At 37.6% G+C, this 20,387-nt stretch overlaps 1 protein-coding gene across 8 annotated transcripts in view; it reads left to right on the top strand.

The window, feature by feature from the left end:
* The window catches only part of LOC132139694 (pleckstrin homology-like domain family B member 1), a 39,621-nt gene that overhangs the window by 17,932 nt on the left and 1,302 nt on the right, over window positions 1–20,387 (top strand). For 2 of the 8 annotated variants that reach the window (XM_059548242.1, XM_059548248.1), the window contains 17 exons: window positions 839–2,046; window positions 6,208–6,444; window positions 7,206–7,343; window positions 7,599–7,736; window positions 8,718–8,846; window positions 10,538–10,693; window positions 10,814–10,924; window positions 12,287–12,373; window positions 12,813–12,932; window positions 14,203–14,322; window positions 14,612–14,770; window positions 15,022–15,165; window positions 16,063–16,132; window positions 16,227–16,470; window positions 17,573–17,663; window positions 18,010–18,156; window positions 19,354–19,573. In XM_059548242.1, the coding sequence (XP_059404225.1) occupies window positions 839–2,046; window positions 6,208–6,444; window positions 7,206–7,343; window positions 7,599–7,736; window positions 8,718–8,846; window positions 10,538–10,693; window positions 10,814–10,924; window positions 12,287–12,373; window positions 12,813–12,932; window positions 14,203–14,322; window positions 14,612–14,770; window positions 15,022–15,165; window positions 16,063–16,132; window positions 16,227–16,470; window positions 17,573–17,663; window positions 18,010–18,156; window positions 19,354–19,573 (3,519 nt within the window). The remainder of the gene's footprint in view (window positions 1–838; window positions 2,047–6,207; window positions 6,445–7,205; window positions 7,344–7,598; window positions 7,737–8,717; window positions 8,847–10,537; window positions 10,694–10,813; window positions 10,925–12,286; window positions 12,374–12,812; window positions 12,933–14,202; window positions 14,323–14,611; window positions 14,771–15,021; window positions 15,166–16,062; window positions 16,133–16,226; window positions 16,471–17,572; window positions 17,664–18,009; window positions 18,157–19,353; window positions 19,574–20,387) is intronic. The other 6 variants (XM_059548243.1, XM_059548244.1, XM_059548247.1 and 3 more) reach the window with 6 other exon arrangements.

Genomic DNA, 20,387 nt, shown 5'->3' on the forward strand with positions numbered 1-20,387 from the left:
TGTCTTTTGTGACATTTATTTAATAGATTATAAAATGTCTATAATGTCGGTGCTGTTACTTTGGATCAAACTGATGCATCCTTGTGAATAAAAGTATTGATCTCTTTCAAAACCATTTATTGCTAACCCCAAACTTTTAAATGTTAGTATATATATATATATATATTTGGACACACCTTCTCATTCAAAGAGTTTTCTTTATTTTCATGACTATGAAAATTGTAGATTCACACTGAAGGCATCAAAACTATGAATTAACACATGTGGAATTATATATGGAATAATATACATAACAAAAAAGTGTGAAACAACTGAAAATATGTCATATTCTAGGTTCTTCAAAGTAGCCACCTTTTGCTTTGAATACTGCTTTGCATACTCTTGGCATTCTCTTGATGAGCTTCAAGAGGTAGTCACCTGAAATGGTCTTCCAACAGTCTTGAAGGAGTTCCCCGAGAGATGCTTAGCACTTGTTGGCCCTTTGGCCTTCTGTCTGCGGGTCAGCTCACCCCTAAACCATCTCGATTGGGTTCAGGTCCGGTGACTGTGGAGGCCAGGTCATCTGGCGCAGCACCCCATCACTCTCCTTCTTGGTCAAATAGCCCTTGATGCCTTCAGTGTGACTCTACAATTTTCATAGTCATAAAAATAAAGAAAACTCTTTGAATGAGAAGGTGTGTCCAAAATTTTGGTCTGTACTGTATATATATATATATATATATATATATTTATATTTATCACAATTTTTGTTAACCTGGTACATATCTTGTATGAGTTTGCTATGTCTGATATCAGTTCATATTTAGGATTGTCAAGTAATGTTGTTTATTCTCCACAGAAACCCATGGGCAAGTCAATGGCAACAACCTTCCTTTGCACGAGCGACCTCGTCCTGGACACGGCACTCTTGTGCGCTCTATTGAGAAGGATATTCAGGACATTATGAATTCTCTGTCTATGGATGAAGGCCAGACTTCTTCATCTGAGCAATGTAAAACAAAACGCCACCCCATTCCACAGTCTGCCATTCCCAACGGGAGCGGCCATAGTCTTGTCTCCCCTCCAACCAGTCCTGGCACTTTGTCTGTAAGCTCCAGCTATGAAAATACCAGTCCTCCGTTCTCCCCCTTCTCCACCCCCTCTGTGGTTAGTAGTCCAGAGGCTTGTTTGGACTCCGCTAATACCCTTTCCACCAGCTACACCCAGACTGTGAAGACCCCGTTGCCACATCCGCGCACTTTTGCATCCAAAACCAGTAGTTCCAACGGAGGGCTAAAGGATATAGAAAGTCCCAGGCTTCAAAAAGCCTTGACTGAAACCCGCTCAGGCCCTTCTACAAACTGTATAGTCGAGAGTCCACACCTGGCCCATGGTTCCTCTTCTGGATCTGTCTCAATTTCATCTGGAGATTTAGGCAGACAGATCAATGCTAGGGTCACCTCCTCATCCTCACCATCATCTTCTAGCCCCAGATCCAGTGTTGGCTCATCAGTCCAAAAAACGTCTTCCAGTCTTCAGTCCCATTCATGTGCACTTCATCCTCCAGACAGTCCCCAGTCATCCCACCATGGTGTAGAACTAACCAGCATGCATGAACTTCCTCCTCTCAGCCCCTCTACAGCACGCAGAGGTGTCCTTGGGGTGCCAGTTCTTCCTGGAGCTCTACCCGGTGTTCCTTTGACCTCATGTGGCCGGACTGTACCAGAGAGTCCTCGTCTTCAACGACGAGCCACAGCTGAGGAAGAAGTAGGAAATACAAGATTAAATGCCAGAAGTCCATCTCCTGTATCTGCTCTTTTGAAGGACCAGCCTTGCTGTAAGCAGAAGACAGGTATCACCCCAGCTCTAGGTTCTCAGACAGGTGTGTCTCCTCTCACTAGTCCCCGTAACCAGAGAAAGAAGCCAAAGGAGCCTCTGCAGGTTCAGTCGCGCACACGAGAACGCAAGAACAGCATTTCAGAGGTCAGCGACAAAGAGGAAGACCTACTTGAGTACCATCGCTGGCAAAGAGAGGAAAGGATGCGTGAGCAGGAGATGGAGAGGCTGGTATGGCTGAACTTGTGTGTATTTGCAGTATCTGTCAAAAATTGCAAACACTAAGTAACACACATTAAGTACTAGTTTTATCATCAAAATATAAAATAAGATGTAGGTACCCTATACCTTTTAAAAGTGTTGGGCCAGTAAGATTTTAATTAATACATTTATTTAACAAGGATGCATTAAATTGATCAAATGTGGCAGTAAAGACATTTGTAAAGTAACAAAAGATTTCTATTTAAAATAAATGATGTTCTTTTAAACTTTCCATTCATCAAAGAATCCTGAAAAAATGTATCATGGGTTACACAAAAATATATTTATACTGGAGTAAAGGGTGCTGAAAGAATCAGCTTTGCCATCGTAGGAATTAATTACATTTTCACATTATATTAAAATAGAAAAGTTATTTTAAATTTGAGAGTCACTGGCTTTTGGAGTGGACCTAGATTTAAGTGCTAGAGGTTTATATGGTGAGAGTTTTCTGGTGAAGACATGGAGCAGTCAGAAATAACACACAGATGTAAATTCCCGAGGCCTTTTTAAAAGCCCATATGCAGAACTAGTGGCTGCCCGAAGACTATATTTACCCAACACTATCTCAGTGCTTTGAGCTACCCTCCTCCTCATATGCACACACATACTGTCCTCTAGCAGTCTAAACATGTGTCTCCACCATATCCCCTAAATTAACCACATATAGACATCATCTCTCTCATTTAAACCTATTAAAAACCCCAGACACTCCTCGGGTGCATCTCAAATTCCCATATGGAACTGCCATTTATCATCTTTGTTACTCTCCACCTTATTTATCCATGAAATTATATGCATCTACTGTTCCTCTAACCAACTCCTTAATGCCGTTTTTATGATGAATTACTGTAACCTTTCTTTAAAATAAAATACACAGACAAACCTAATTATATGCGGCAAGCCACAGAAAATTATTTTTATTCTCTTGAGAAAAACTATTTTAGGATTTTTACTATGAGACAGAACTGAATTAATAAAGAACAGGAAGTTGTTTTCCATGATAAGTCTCCGGTCAGCATTTCAAGACAATGGCAGGATCATTCAGTGTATTATGAACACGTTTTCACTCTGTTTGGGTTAAACTTTGTCCTGTGGTCTCTGGTCTGTCTGGCACTGTTGTCATGGTTACAGCACAGCTCTGTCCAATAGTGTGGCAATTTGAAAGGTGGTGCTAGTTTTGTCCAAAAGAAGCTGAATGCTCTTTTTAAAAGCCGCTCTCAGGTTGGCATCACCTTTTTAAAGGACTTTTGCCACATTAAAGCCCAAATGAGCTGTATTTAGCACTAATCTCCATCCTAATGCCATAGAATACACAGACATTGATTGCTAGCTTCAAAAATGATATTTCAGAGATGTGACCTCAGAGCATTTCAGTGTTAAGATGTGTGTGGGAATAAAGATGGAACTGAAGTGATACATGCTGAAAATACCCTGAGATTTCAACTGGTGCTTGAACAGAGAAGTATTTGGGAGAAAAAAAAAATGAAGGCAAGAAGTGAATTAGAAACAAGAGAAAAGCATTTGGAATCTGATCTTTTCTACTAATCCTGAAATGAGATAATATTGCTTATGGGCTAATGTCATATTTTCTCTTAAATCTGTGTTTACTCAGTTCTAGCTCATGGCCTAGTTGGCTTGAAAAGGTTTCTTCTCTATCCTGCTGTAGTATTTCTTTGCTCCGCCTGCCTTTTATCTTACAGACAAGCACACACACACATACACAAATTCAGACATATATTCTCTAGACAGCCGCATTCTTAACAACAATGGTTCTCAACTGGTTTTCCTTTAGAAACAAGATAATAAATCTAACATCAAATGTTAACCCAGCACTGAAACAAATTTGTTTACAGAGCAAAGGTAATGAAATACAGTGGGGAAATGTGAATTTGTATCCCCTGCTGATTTTGTAAATTTTCCCATTTACAAAGAAATGAAGGGTCTGTAATTTTTATGGTAGGTTTATTTTAACGTATAAAGACAGAATACCAACCAAAAAATCTAGAAAAAATATTATATGAAGGTTATAAATTGATTTGCATTTCAATGAGTGAAATCTCGAAGTTTCAGCTCCCTTCACAGATTTTCTACAGGATTGAGGTCTGGAAAGGCTACTCTATGACCTTAATGTGCTTCTTCTTGAGCCACTTTGTTGCCTTGGCGGTATGTTTGTTTTATACATCTAACAAGCTGACCTTAGGAGTAATTTCAGGACTAATCTGTGTTCCACATGGGCACATAACCTGCCTGTAGGAGCCAGAATTATTGCTGCTTGGAAATACTTATTTAACTCACTGAAATGTAAATAAATTTCTAACATTTATATAATATGTTTATATATATGTTTATGTTTTGGTTGATATTCTTTATCCATAGTCTTTATCCATTAAAATAAACCTACCATAAAAATTACAGACCCTTCATTTCTTTGTAAGTGGGCAAACTTACGAAATCAGCAGGGGATCAAATAAATATTTTCCCCACTGTATATACTACCATTCAAAACAATTTTTTTTCCAGCCTAACACATGGAACAAATTATTTTTGCCAAGTAAGTTGATGTCAATGAGTATTATTAGGGAGTATTTTCTCCTCCCTTTTAAAACTCTGTGATCAATTTATTAACCTAACTAAGCAAAGGGATATGTCTAATTTCATTTATTATTTTTGGGTCATGACACTCGAGTAGAGAACTTGCATTGTAACCCCACACAAACACATACTCTTTGTCTTCAAAATCTTTCAAAATGTTTCTCTCTGGCTCACTTAAGTTTTGGAGGTTCCTGTCAGTGTGTTTGTGGAAGCTACAGAGAACTAAAGCACTTCATACTGTAAACCACATGAGGGCGATATGGCACCAAATTTTAAATGAAAGATAACTTTTTTATTTTTTTCTTTGTTTACCAGATGTAAAGCGTCTAAAAATCAGTTTTAACATTAAACACAGTTTTCCACTGCAATTAATGAAAACTTTAAATACATATATATATATATATATATATATATATATATATATATATATATATATATATATGTATTTTTTTATTTTTTTATTATTAGGTTAGATTAAGAATCTGTTTAAAATCACCTTCTCTCTTTTAGGATTAGGGCCCAAATAAACAACAGACATGTCATATTGTGGCTTCTGCACACAAAGGTTTAGTTGCTTTGCTTTTCGTTGGTGTGTGTCGTGGCATCTTCAGCATGCATACCAGCTGTGCTGACACCCTTTTGTTGGAGAAGAATGCTGTTGCTACGTTACCCATCAGTTAGTGTTTACATGCTCCAGTGCTCTATCTGCTCTCTCCTGACAGGGGAGACCTCGTTAAAAGCAGAGAGCATGTGTTTCAAGTCGTTTTATTGACCGGACTGGTGAGATAATGGCTCAGTAATATACAATAGACTTTTACAGCACTGAACACCAAGTTTGTCTTGTATAATACTGTTCAGTTTCAGAGGTCTGAGTCTTTGGTCTGTCTTTTTGTTAATTATGTCTGTGTAAATGATTCCCTAATTCATCAAAATTGAATTTGATTAGCTGAAATGGATGGCTTGTGACAGCACCGTCCCCTGCCATGCAATTTTAGTAATGCCACTCGTGTCATCCAGCCAAGCTGAGCTGGGTATTGTCCATATAATGAGCCCCAATGCCTAGAGCGCTAGTTAGTCTGGCTAGAGCTACGAGAGAACACCGGGAATTTGGCAGCCTGTAAGTAGATAATGTACACACACACACACACACACACATAATCAATCTAGGTAGAGTGATGGCAGCAGCTGACTATCACAACCAGGTGAGAGATTGTTTGAGGGTGCTCAGAAGTCTGGGGGGTCTGTATTTGGGCTAAAGGAAAGTTTTTGCAAAGTGTATTTGTATCACACCTCAAGCACTGTCGCAGATGTTCAGGATTTTTACATTTATACTGAGTTTAATGTGCTAAGTGCCCAATGAATCCACTAGGACGTTAAAGGGGTCACACCGTGTCATAAGTGGTCTTTCGATATGTTCTGTTGGTGTCAAGTTGCATTTAGTCTAGAACATACCAGATGAAGCTCCTAAAAGAGCAAGTGAGAGTATTAACTACATGTGTTTACATCATTTCAGAACTTTTTGTGTGTGCTTGTTTATAGGAGAGGCAGAGGCTTGAGACCATCCTGAATTTGTGTGCTGAGTATAATAAGAGCGACCCTCCTGTTGGTGTGGACAGAGGGAGGGCGTGTCAGTTTCCAGGGATGGAGGAGGTCTCTGTTCGGCGACCCGGTCCTGACCCTGCGAGTGTGCTGGCCCAGAGCTCTCACAGACCGAGAGAGAGTGAGGAGGAGAACCTGAAAGAGGAATGTAGCAGCACTGAGAGCCAGCACCAGGAGGTACAACACACATACTCGTGCACACGAACTATCAGATATGTTCCCACTATTACACTAACAAACTCATGCACATACAGAGAGAGAAATATAGTAAGGTGCAAAGATCTGAGATCACATTGAGCTTCAAAACCTAATCTAAATACACAGGATTTGGATTTGGATCTTTTTAAACAAAGAAACATTTTGAAACAAAATGATTAAGAAATATATAAGATTCTGCACTAGTCAAATAAGTAAATTTGTGACACTGATCATGTGACTCTTTATAAAGATGGGCAGATGAACCCCAGTGAAGCTCAAGATGCTCTTTGAATCATCTTAAAACATGGGAGAACATGATTACACTCAAATTGAAACATTAATAATATAAATTGCCATTAAAATGTGTATCAAAATGCAAAATAGAAGAGTTAGTGGTCTCAGAACTTTAGACTTCATTATATGCTTGTAGAGGTTTGTATATACTGCATGTGGAAAAGTAAACATAAAACATAAAAATCTCTTTTGGTCTATTGGTAGTCCCATTTTGCATTTCTTCTGCTAGTAAGCACGTCTTTCTCAGCCTTTCTCTCTTCCTTTCTTTAGAGAAAAATGGTATTCATTAATTTAGGTCACTGTTAGAATGGCAGGTAGAGTTTATTTGTTGTATATCATTGTCTGAGAGACCTCACCACGCACACACACACACACACACACACAAACACAAAAACACACACAGATGCATAAACACAATTTGCTGTAATTGACAAATGCTTTCTCAGCATGAAGATTCTTCAGTGCTGGGGCAGCAGGAGAGAGCAAATCTAGAGGAAGAGCGTATCAGGGTTATGGCTCGGGTGGAAGAGCTGAAGACTCATGTCACTGACCTGGAAGAGCAAATACAGGAATCCAGACAAGAGGTTAGACTGAATTATAAACCCACAGACCTACACAGTGCACTTAACTTCCCTCAGTTCTGTCATAACTACATGAATGAGAGCGAGAGATGTAGAGTCGTCTTCATCACCATCTGTCATGCATAGAAACATCTTTGGTGATGCATATTAAAATCAATGTGAATACAGGATTTTGCCTGATCAGCAGAGCCGCACTATTCATATGAACAGAGACATATGGAAGTGAACAGACTGTTGATTTTGTCGTTTTATTGGCAGGCAGAGATGGAGAGGGCATTACTGCAGGGGGAACGGAAGGCGGAGCTTGATCAAGTGGAGGCAGAGTTGGAGATCATCAATCAACTTCAGCTGAAACTGAATGAAGTGGAAAATTCGACTCAGAGAGAGAAAGAGAAGGTACTGACAACAAACACACTCTATGAAGCATGCTTTCCTGTTTCCTGTTTGTTTTTCCTGAAAAACTTTGTGGATGCATCTTTACTATCATGCTAATTTCTAATAGCTTGACGTCTAACTCTTCATTAATCTAAACGACACTGATTACACTGCATGTTTGAGTGGGCACTTTTATATCAGTATTTTGATAAAAGTTTATTTGGCATGAAATCTACAATATCCTCCTTATTTTTCACGAAAGAATGGTGCAGCCATTTGTAAATTGAATGTGCAAGGCCTCCGATTTTATCCACTTTCAGTTATTTTACCTGTGCAAAAACATCCCATTATGCTGCTGATATTGCAGACTTGTATTTGTTATAATATAATTTAAATGTATTATCGTAATCATAAACATGCTGGTTTGTAGCGCAAACGGTTTTACCATTTACTGCATTTTGTTATTCTTCTGATTATTCACCTAGAGTGGCTAATGAATAGTAAATCTTTTAGATTCGCAGTAAACAGCAGAGAAACCTAGGTTGCAAAACAAGGTAGATAATGCTACAGCCACCTTGTTCTAAACCGCAATATAAAGAAGAGTTAATGTACTGTATTTAAAATAAAAAAAGTAATAATTAAATAATAATTTCAACAAATGTGTGAAAATGTGTGCAAATGTCATAAAAGGCAACAGATATCACAAAACAGTCAATCCTAATGCTAAACTGAGATATTTAATAGTAATACGATATTATATATGAATAGATGTATTGAGTAGTGCTGACTGCTGTATAAATATTTATTCTCCCTTAGATTTAGTCTGCTGCAATATGGGCTTTGATTGCCATGGCAACCCCATATCTACAGCTCTGGTTTAACACAGCATGGTGTCTTTATCCAAGCAGTTTCCTCTTTGTTTTCACCCCTCTCCGCCATCACTGGCTCACTGCGAGTGTATTTTACCAGTGTGTATGTTACGTGTGTGTAATGTTTTTGTAGGAAAGAGCAAAAGTCTCAGCTGAGCGGGATGTCCTGGCCAGGCTGAGGGATTCGTACAGTGAGCTGAAGTGCCAGCTTCATAAATGCCCCGAATCACTGAGGGAGCACTTACAGGAACAACTGGCCAGGGTCAGTGTGTGCTTTGATACTGCCCGAGAGAGTCACAATGATTATCGAACATATACAACGACTTCACTTCAGAGAAAAGCAGGAGAAAAGAAAAAATAGGATTGTTAGTAGATTAAAATAATTATTAGCGATTGATCTTAATTTTTTTTTTTTTTTTTTTTTTTTTTAGTTCACGGAATTAGTTTTGGAATTTCATTTTGCCTCTAATTAATTTTGTTATTTTATTTAAAAACATTGTAAAATAATATATCACAAAGCTGTTTTGCTGTTAGTCTCTCACTTTCACTCATCATTTTTAATACTAAAGCTTCAATGGTATTTCTATTAAATATGTAACTGCAAATGACTATACTCTTAATTATCCTATGTGGATGTAATTTGTAAAAAAAGAAAAAAGGCTATTAAGTAAACTTTTCTCCATTGTTAACAGTAGCATAGATGAGAGCTCTACTACAGAATTGTTGTGTCTGTATGTGTGTGTGTGTGTGTATTAAACAGAGATGCTTGTAGTGGTCTCTTATTGCAGCTGGTATTTAAAAATAAGTCAGAACACTATAGAACAGTTATAATTTCAAATTGATAGTCAAATTAATTAATAAATAAGGATGCACCAATATTATAATTCTGGCTCATACAACAAGCTGGCATTACAGTTCTCTAAATAATAAAAAAATAAAATAGTAAAATATGATATCAGTTGGTTTAAATGCTAAGTGCATTTATATATTTAAACTTGTATTTAAATATTATGCACAGTATGACAAATGGATATTTAAAGTTACATGTACTAAATTATTAAATGATTGACATTTAGAAAGGGTAAATGCAAGGTTAATCTCAAAATAAAGGAAATAAACATGCAAATTTAAATAACAATGTCAATATATAAAAAAACTCTAATGTTATGCAAAAACACGTTACAAATTTATTCTTTTACTAAGTAAAAGCAAAAAAAAAAAAAAAAAAACATTGGAGATTAGCAGAGTAGACTGATGTATCTACTCCTATGTAATCACATTTGTATGTACACAAGACACACTGTGAAAAATAACCATTGGAGTATATCACCTTCCAGTATCACCAGAAATGAATTGGCAAAACACATGACATGATATAACAGCCTTAACTGGACAGCTTGTTACAATCTGGATCTGTACAAACTGCACAAATATTCTTTGGCGGTGAGTGTTGGCTGTGTGTCTGTGCTCCCTCTTGAGCAACAATATGCTCATGGCAATAAAGGGTTTACACACTGACTGACCATGATCGTTATGATGCACCTCTGCTCTTTTAGGCAGTGAAAATGCATGGAATTAATTTACTGTATGTCTGTCTTTTGCTGTCCACTCTTGCTTAAGTGCTTTTTTTTTGTTACTAAATCTCACTAATTCACTGATATGGTAATGAACTGAGCGAATTGCCTCTGTCTTCTGTATCTTTGTACACTTTAACCAGTAAGCACCAAATAGAGGACGTTTATTAAATGTTTTTTTTAGGAGATACATAAAAATTTTTTAAAAAAAGTGTTCCATACAGCAAACGTTGTTTGGCAGACAGAGTGATCTTCTTCAGCATGTCATTGAGGAACATTTGTCTGTCTGCTTGTTTGTTTATCCCATCTGTTCGTCTGCCTCTGTCTTTCCCTCTCCCACTCCGTCTCTCTGTCCATCTGTGTATGTGTGTGTCTATAGAAGGTGGAGGCACTGGAGTCGGCCACTAAGCGCTTTGAGGATTTGGAGTTTCGCCATTTGGAGCGAGAGAGTGGCGTTGAGGAGGAGAAGGAGACGGTCAGCAGGCAGCTGTTGCAAGAGAAGGCAGAGTATCACCAGAGTGTGGCCAAAAGGAAGGTAATGATACTGATCTCAGGTCAGGTCTATTACAGTACTCAAAGTCTGTGCTGATATTGTATTAGACTGGAATAACATACAACCACAGCCACCTTTGAAACATTTCTCTTGGTTATGTAGGAGAAAATGGCAGCTCTGGAGATCCAGGTTAACCAGCTTGGACTTCAGGCAGCTCAGGACTGTGAAAAGATGGCCAAAGATCGAACCCTGTCCCTACAGATGCTCCAGAAGGTTGAGAATTTTTTTACATTTCTATCTACACTTCATGCAAAGTGTCTTTTACACAAAAAGATACAAATATTACAACTTGATACTGGTTATACAGGTAATATAATATTACAGGTTGAATACAGGTCAAACACACAGGGACATAACACACAGAGTTTCTGCCAATTTCATTTTAATCTTATACCTATTGAGTAGTATTGCATCCTTCATATCTCTGAAGTGTCTTCAGTTTTATCAGATTTATAAAAAACATATACAGCTTTAACGCTTCTCTCCGAAAACTGGATGCATGCTGTGGGCTGAGCTAAAGAGTCACAAGCATGTGTGGCTTTTGTGTAGCAATCGTCTGCAAGGGGCAGATCGACATAAATAAAACAGGAACAAACACTTTATTGACTATATTGAATCCTGTGCAGCACTGCTGATGACTTCCGTAACCCAAATGAAGCATGTTGATGGGCATGCTCTTGCTCTTGCTCTGTTTGCTCTTCCTGGAGAAGTGCCCATACAAGGAATTCCACCCTTTATGACATCATACAGGGCCATACTTGAAAAAAAAAAAAAAAATTCCCAAACTTATATAAACCCTGAAGGGGTGTCTTCGGCACAGGAATACAGAGTCATATGTTCAACTTGTTTTTTTTAGTATAAAATAGAAATTAACTCATAAACTTCAAAGTTGGCGTGATATTAATATTCCCCTATCTATTTTGTAAACTCTTGTTAATGATCTAATTGTGAATGATTATCCCGTGTATATGTTTTTTTTTCTTTTTTTAAACTTTGTAATGATTAATAAAAATGTCCTTCTTCCAATGAAATGTCAGACTTCTCTCTGGTGACTTATGCTGGACTTCTCCGATTATTTAGTCCGCTTAAACCCTGCCTCTCCACAACTGACTTTAAGTGTGCATTATGTTTGTGTGCAATGGCCACATTCATAATCAATTTAACGGAATTATGGAATTGATAAATAAGAGAAATGGATTTTATGGAATAAAAGATTTGTTACTTTTTCCATTACACTGTGACTTTCACTAGTCTTATCAATATCATATTGCAACAAAATGTTTATGCCATTTTAGTGTGAAAAAATTGGTTACTTTTTTGTATAACAGTGTTAATTTAGCAAAAGACACCATGATACAACTTCAATTTTAGCTGTAAAGCAGCTATGTCAATAGTGTCCTTCAGCTCCATTTAGTTTGGTGTCGATTCAATGGTGTCGTATCTAATTTTAAAACTTCATTAGCATGACAATGTAACCCCATAAAAACCGTAACACTAAAAACTATTTTAAAAATGATTGAACCTTGAATATTCCTTTAATGGTGAATTTGACCCTGTATAATTTTTCTCTTTAAGGAAAAGGAGAGACTGTCCATCTTGGAGAAGAGATACCAGAGCCTGACTGGTGGTAAGACTTTCTCCAAGCCTGCCAGCATGAAGGAGGTAAGAACATTCAACATCCAAATGGGTAACTGGCCTGTTTTTAGTTGGCAAGCAAACTACTTTTTTACTCTAAGCTGGTGAACAGGCTGTATACAGATGCCTTGTGATCTAAACTCATAAAATCATTATAATTCACAAGATATTTGTTCTGTTTCTCAGTATTAAGTGCATTGGTTTGAACGTATCGTTGTGTACATCCTGATGGTGGTGTCCATGGGGAAACACTCAACTCCCGCTTAGCAGTAATGAGCACGTTTTTTCTGGGTTATCGCCATCGGCGATAAGCTTCATGTTGATGCCTCTTTGATCAGCCATAAAATATTTAGAGGGAATTTGAAGTTTTATAAGACAAATAATGTTATAAAAATGTTCTTTGGCATGGTTTGTGCAACACTCTGTGCAGTGGTGTCTCTGACTTCGGTCTTTATATTCAAAACAGGAAGTGCTTTACATCAGTGAACCTGACCTTTTAGATGAACTCCCTACCCAAAATTCTCTGCTCCCCTCGACTTGTTGTCAAAGATCCACCCCTCAGATATATTCTAACAGGCCACAGGAGGTAAAAGCATGACCCCAGGACAACTGTGAGGGATCTAAAAACTAACAAAACCATTATGTCATTCAAACTTGTGCAGTTCAGGCATTTCACTCTTCTTAAGGAACATGTTTCTGTGTGGCTGATGAGTAGGGATGGGAACTGTAATGAATTTAATGATTATGGTTCCTTAATGGTCCCACTAACGATTTTGTTGTTGTTAGCGCTAAAAGAAATGCTATTTCATTACCAAATGATAAGATGGTTTCGATAATACCAGCAATAGTACTAAACTAAATTTAATTCATTTATTTTTGTGTAATACTTCTGACACAATGTCTAGTTTTGGTCTTTATCTAGACTTTCAGATAAGTAGTAGTGTTGTGGCATCTTTGAATAAGTATTACTGAAAATATATTCCACCCACATGCATGTGTAAAACCCATTAGTGAAACATAATGAAAGTTTTTATATATATATATATATATATTGAAACAGCCTTAAATAAGAATCACTTCTTGGTTCCCAACCCAACTGCTGTGTATAATTTTTATCGTAAAAAAAAAAAAAATACAAATAAACTTGAATAATTAGTATGTACTGATATGTAGTATTTATTTGTATATTTGAATGATTTGGAAAGAATTCTTCTATGCTCACCAAGGTCCTGCAATTATTTGATCAAATATATAGTAAACCAATAATATTGTGACATATTATGATAGTTCAAAATAACTGGCTTTCACCAGTCTTTAGTGTCACATGATCTTTCAGAAATCATTCTAATGTGCTCATTTGGTGCTCAAGAAAAAATTCTTATTATTATCGATGTTGCAAAAAGTTGTAAAAAAAAAAAGAAAAAACAGCATTTATATTGAGATATAAATAGACATTTTTGTAGTAATTCCACATTGAACCAGTTTAATGCATTCTCACTGAAAAAAATTCTTAACTGACCCCAAACTTTTGAATGGTAGTGTAAATAGACAAATGGGTGGTCACTGTAGTTTGCATATATTATTTGAGTCTTTTTGAGCATTCATCAGTTGTACTGGCCACAGTTGCAGTGTTACAAACAGTTACTGCCTGGGCTATGGTGGACATGGCACATGCTGCATGTGTGTACATTGGATATTTTTTTGAAATGCGTGGCATGTTTTGATGTGTTGGGAGTAAGCATACTTTTTCCAGTAGATGCATGAAGATTTCTGGTACAGTTTTTCATGTGTCGTTTGAGATATGAACTGATGTCATTTGTGGATGTGTGTGTGGATGGATGAATGTGTGTGCTCAGGAGTACCTCAAACTCTCAGATGTCTATAAGATGTATGGGAACGGATGTATCCCCGCCCAGACTGCCTTCTCTAACGCTCTTTGTCTACCGCTGGCTGTAACATCAGACACACCTCGTGAGGTATGACTCCTCCACTCACGCTTTCATCCATGACAGAATCTTTTTCCTTGCCTCACCACCTCCCGTTTTCTTTCCAATGCCATTTATTCCTAGTTTGTGGCTTTTCTTTTTCCGATGCTGTCAGAATAACTTCTCTTGAAACTGTTGTTTTTCATATCTTCCCAACTCTCTTTCCAGCTGTCTTTGTTGTTGTTGTATCAGCCTTTGCTATGCCAGCTTTATGCTTTTCTATACCTAAAATGCCCTCATTACATTTTTTGTTTGTGTGTGATGGTTTGATTGTACAAAGGAGTATGTGACAGTCAGTCAGTTAAACCAGCTATTCGGGATGCCCAAAGTTGACCCCTCCCCCACATCTTCAGTCCAGTCATTCCAAGCTATTGTCGCTGACCCTGTCCACTCCAGCCACACATCCCAGTGTGGCTCCTCGCAGTCACTTCCTGTTGAGGTGTGTACTTCCTGTTGTCGAGGTGTTCATAATTTTATTGAACATAGCTTGTGTCGATCTGGCTTGTTCTTTTTGAATATTTGAATAATGTGGGAGTCCAGGCTTTTTAGTTTTGTGGTTTTATGAGATCTACTTTTAATTTTCTGATCTAAATACCACTCCATATTTCTATGCATGTATCTAATATTTCCTTGCTGTATTTTCCCTCTCTTTTTCTCATCCATCCTGCCTTTACCTGGACTGCACTTCAGACCCAGCCTGCATGGATTAGGCCTTCGATCCCCAGGTTAGATTCAGAGCGCTGGTACCAGGAAATTATGGCAGCTGGGGACCCCAGTCATGCCTCTCCTCCCCCTCTGCCAGCTAAGTGTATCTCCTCACGCAAACCTATGCAGGTAAACTCTCATCATTTGTCTGTTTTCTCTTCTGCTTGCATCCTTAATCTTTTATCTGTCCTTAGTGTATGTTGTGTTTTGAAAAAAAAATCCACTTTTTTATATATAAAATGACATGAAAAGCAGTACTTTTACGTAATGCACTTGAGGTTCGGTCTTTGTTGCTGGTTTTGGGTGCTTTGGTGTGGTCTTCTTTCTTACTGTGGGGGCAAATTGCCATAGTTGTCAATTTGGATGGATAGTATGAATAAATGAGGGATTAATAACACTGAGATGTTTTGTTTGTCAGATCTATAAGCGGGACGGTGAACTGGGACAGACCAATGGCACCTGTACACCCCCGCCTTCCAGCATGACTGCATCAGGCAGAAACACACCCACCAAAGTAAGACAGTTAGACCATAACCTCTGACTGTCAAAAACTCTCTTTTTTTGTTGTGAAAAGGCCACAATATACAGTCTGCATTTTTGAATACAACTTTTGCAGGGCTGAAGTATAGAGAGCAAAATCAGAAGTTTTTTTCCCTTAGAAAAGAATAAATCCCTGATTAAAAAGAGATATTAGCAATGAACCAGTCCAACTAGCAATGAGGTGAATAACATTGTAGACCTTACAGTTTTTAAAAACTGGACAAAACACCAAGATAAAAGATTGTGTAATCAGCAGATTTAATGAGAGAGAGAAAGAAATAGAAGTTGAATTAGATAGATAGATAGATAGATAGATAGATAGATAGATAGATAGATAGATAGATAGATAGATAGATAGATAGATAGATAGATAGATAGATGATGATGAAAATGAAAAAAATAAAAGGCCACTGTTGCTCCATTATAACTGTGTAAATGTTTTCAAATGCGACACTTTTTTATTTATGTTTTCTTTTACATCTTCAGAGTCTCCCAGATCTGTCTCCTGCTTATTTGGACTTAGACTCCAAGAGACAATCGGATCAACAGGGCAGAGGTTGCCCATCACTTATTATTTTTAGTTTGTAATCAATGTGTGTTGAGTAATTCAAGTTGCAGCACCATGATCTTCTCTGGATATATTTTTCTAGGGCTCTATACATGTGATGATTCCAGAATCAGCCCTACAGATCCTAAACAGAGTAACTGGGGGGCACCACAGGACTCTCACTCCCATTTCCCACCTTCAGGTTCTCCTATGGTACACTACTCCATTCTGCACCACCACGCACCCCCAGCTGGAGAGTCAACGTATGACACCCTGAGTTTAGAGAGCTCTGACAGCATGGAGACCAGCGTATCTACCGGCAACAACTTCGCCTGTTCACCTGAAAGGTGAGGCACAGTTGTCAAGGGAACCTTTCGTTCTGCTTCCATTCTCCTGACAATGGGTCACGCTGCCCAATTTCCCCGTAAATGTTTTTTTTTTTTTTAAGCCTTTCCCAGAATAGTCCCTGAGTTGTTTCCTTGACAACACATACATCAATACAAATAGACATGCTATTCTTCTCGTCTTCAAAGTTTGGTCTTGTCCCGAGGCAGAACGAGCACAGAATGTCATTTTAAAGTATGCACTCCTTTGAGCCAGCGAGGCTTCAGGTGTTTTGTCAGATGCTGTCAGTGTTTTGGCCTACTCTTCAGCATTGATAGTCTGGACAAGAATCTTTGACCACAAATTCTTACATTTCAGTTAGATGTTTCAGCAGTTTTAAACTCCTACAGCACCTCCTCGCCCTCAATCAACATTTTGCTTAGAGCTGGTAAAGGAGCCCCATCGAAAAAGCATTTAGGTCCTCAGTTAAAAGTGAAACAGAAAACATCACATACTCCAGACCCTGCAGGAAGGAGCATGATACACATGATTTTTATTATTTATTCATTTTTACCAGTGGCAAAAACTTGGTTGCCTATGGCTTAGACAAGATAAGACATCAACAAGATAAAATAAGTAAGTAAAAGCAAAGTATTTTTAGCATCTTGCTACTGATCAAGGTGTAGATTTTAAAAAGTCATATTTAGACATTTGACCAAATGCAAATATATGTATAAATGATTTCTGCAGTTTTAACCAAACAAACTGGGCTACATTAAATACACAATTCTGTTAAAAAAGAATACTAAACACTTTTCAGTTATTATACTAATACACAAAAGTACTGTTTTAGTGTATATTTAATCAAATAAATGCAATCTTGTAATTGCAGAGCACAAGATAATTTTTTTTAAACATAAAATATTTAATAACCACTACCTTCTAAATGGTAGCATATATAATGTTTAACAATTATATATATTTGTTTATTATTATAATTCAATAATACATTTTCAGTGTATGTATACTGGATAATTGAAGGCAGAAATAATCTGTCTAGAGTGAGCATGTCTTCAGCCAATGAAAGCACCACAGCAACAGTATCAGAATCCGTTTCTCCCTTAGCAGCAATGGGCTGACAGGACTGAGGCTGGAGGAGATGGAAAAGATGCTGAAGGAGGCCCAGCAGGAGAAAGCCAGACTGGTGGAGAGCCGAGTGAGTACCATTAATCTTTAATTGTCTGTTAAATATCTCCTGGTCTCTCATATAAATGAATTTAAAAAGGAAGCCCATGGTCCCTTTGGCATTACTACATTAAAGATTGTTTCTTACCTACAAAGAGTGATAGACATGAAAGGCTGGTTCTTAACAAGCTCTCCGACAGTAATACTCACTTAGACAATGTCTTCCTGAATTATTTTTCATGCATCCCCAGTCTTTCCGCGCTGGGTGTTTCATGTATTTGTATGCATTTTTCCCCCCTATAACCTATTAAATCTTCTCACAGTAGATTTGAAGCCCCTCTGTGTCGTAATCTGTCTGTCTGTTATTTTTTTGTAAGGAGAGGGAAGTCCAGGCACGAAAGCAGCTGCTGGAGGCTGAGAGAAGGCGGCGAGAGGAGATGGAGAGGAGGCTGCAAGATGAGACTGCGCACAGGCAGAGACTTGTGGAGGAAGAGGTCAAGCTGAGAGAGAAACAGTGTTCCCAGGTCAGTACTCTGCTGAACACCTCAATAAACTGCTCTCAGATCAGCAGTACAGATAGTTGCCCAGTCTTTTTTAGGTAGACATAAAATCCTCACATTTTCCATTGAGGTACAAGGGCCAGTGCATAAGGCTTGCATTAATAAGTCATTAATAAATATTAATAATCATAATGGTTGATTGAGCAGTAGTTCATGTACATTCGTATGTGTATGTGAATGAATGTATATTTGGGTCAGTGATGTGATGCTAAGGTTATTCATAAATACATCAAAAATATAATTCAAACTAAGAAATTACTTGAATACACCTCTTATAAATATTTTATTGTTTTTATTATATTTATGTTTTTATATTATTTAACTTACGCTATTATTTAATATAATTTATTTTTTAAAATGAGTCTATGTGTAACTGTCCAGCAAAAAAAAAATTCCTTAAAAGGCTTCATGAAAAGAAATGTTGGCATAAGTAGTGTGGCATTTTATTATTATAAAAAAAAAAAAGCAGGGAAGCAGTAGTATTTATTAAAGTATTTACCTTTCTGTCAAATCAAAATCAGTGTGGTATAAACAACCTGCAGAAACCCGAAAAATAGAGAGGACCCCTTTAGTTTATTACATTTCTAACTAGTTGTATAAACATTAACTGAAATATTTAGCATAATATAATGTGTATATAAAATGTAACACCATGTTAACACACACACAGTCTCACTGTCTGCGTACAACTCTGAACGCAGCAGTGTGCTGCTCCGAGGTCAGCCAGTGTTTTGAGTTGCTCTTTAAAAGTCTTCATGAGCTCACTGGCTCAGCTTGACTGGGCCAGACGGGAGCAGCTCTGCACAGCAGGTGGATGAGAGGAGACATGCAGGCAGATGGTGAGAGGAAGACAGCAGAAAGAAGATAAGATTGGAGGAAGAGGAGGGGTGTGAGACAGAGGCAAGGAAGGGCAGGGCAGTAGGACACCAATGTTTTAAACACAGATGACATAACCGAAACAATGGAATCAACCTGTGATTTTTCACTGCTGTATGAACTGCGATTTTTATTGGGTCACATTTTCTCTTCTTAAATGTAATCACAGCATCAAAATGATCATGTAATATTTCCAACAAATAAATTGTTTTTATGTGTACCTGAACAAGTCGATTTTATGGAAATATTTGAGACAGTAGCTAATCTGAGCGCTGCCCTCCTCAGGCTCGGCCAATGACGCGCTATCTGCCTATTCGAAAAGAGGAGTTTGACCTGCGTTCTCATGTGGAGTCATCAGGCCACTGCGTGGACACATGTGCATATGTCATTGTTACAGAGAAAATGTGCAAGGGCCATCTTGTGAAGATGGGCGGCAAGATCAAATCCTGGAAAAAACGCTGGTTTGTCTTTGATCGACTTAAAAGGACCTTCTCTTATTACATAGGTAAGATCATTTTTATATTTATTCATGATTAAATTAACAAATAGTTGTAATGAATTTTTTTGGGTAGTTTTTTTTACTTTTTGCGGGGGATTTTCTTTAAGTGTGTAATGCATTTTTTTTTATTCAATGCAGCTTTTTTTTTTTCTGTGTAATTATAAAACAAATGTATTTTTCTGACAAATTGATAGTGTATTGGATTTAATGCACTATATACATTTTCTGCTTTTGCTTAGTATAATTCAAAATATATATAATATGTATGGTGAAAAAAGAAAAAGAGATGAAATAAGACGGTTAAACAAACAAACAAACTAAAAGCAATCCTATGGCAAGTTCTTGTGAAATGTTTCATCTCAGTTCGCTCGATTTCCGATGATCCTGTCTTTCTTTCAGATGTTCTCTTTCTCACACATAGGCTTTGCTCATGTGTGTAAGCCTTTTCACTCCCTCACTCCCCATGTTAGTAGTGATGATGATGGTGGTGATGATGAAGATGATGAAATAAATGGCAATGCTTTCTCTTGCCCAGCGTTTGTGAGGGATGGGGTGTAGATTTACCCCTGGCTCAGTTCTGAGTAACAATACTGCACTTACAACTCTACAAAAACATAAAACAAAAACAATTTATCCCATTACTAAGCAGATTTGTGTAACAAATAGTGGCGAGCCCCCAAAAAGAAACTGTTCAAAGGGGAAAGTAATTAATCTTCTGTGTCGGCAGTTGTGAGGGGGCTCACTGGAGGCTGACAACACAGTGGTTTCAAATCATCTGCATGATAGAATCAGTCTGAAGAGAGGTGTTAATTTGCGCTAA

The sequence above is a fragment of the Carassius carassius genome, chromosome 4, assembly GCF_963082965.1.
Source record: "Carassius carassius chromosome 4, fCarCar2.1, whole genome shotgun sequence".
In the NCBI taxonomy this organism is placed as follows: Eukaryota; Metazoa; Chordata; class Actinopteri; order Cypriniformes; family Cyprinidae; genus Carassius; species Carassius carassius.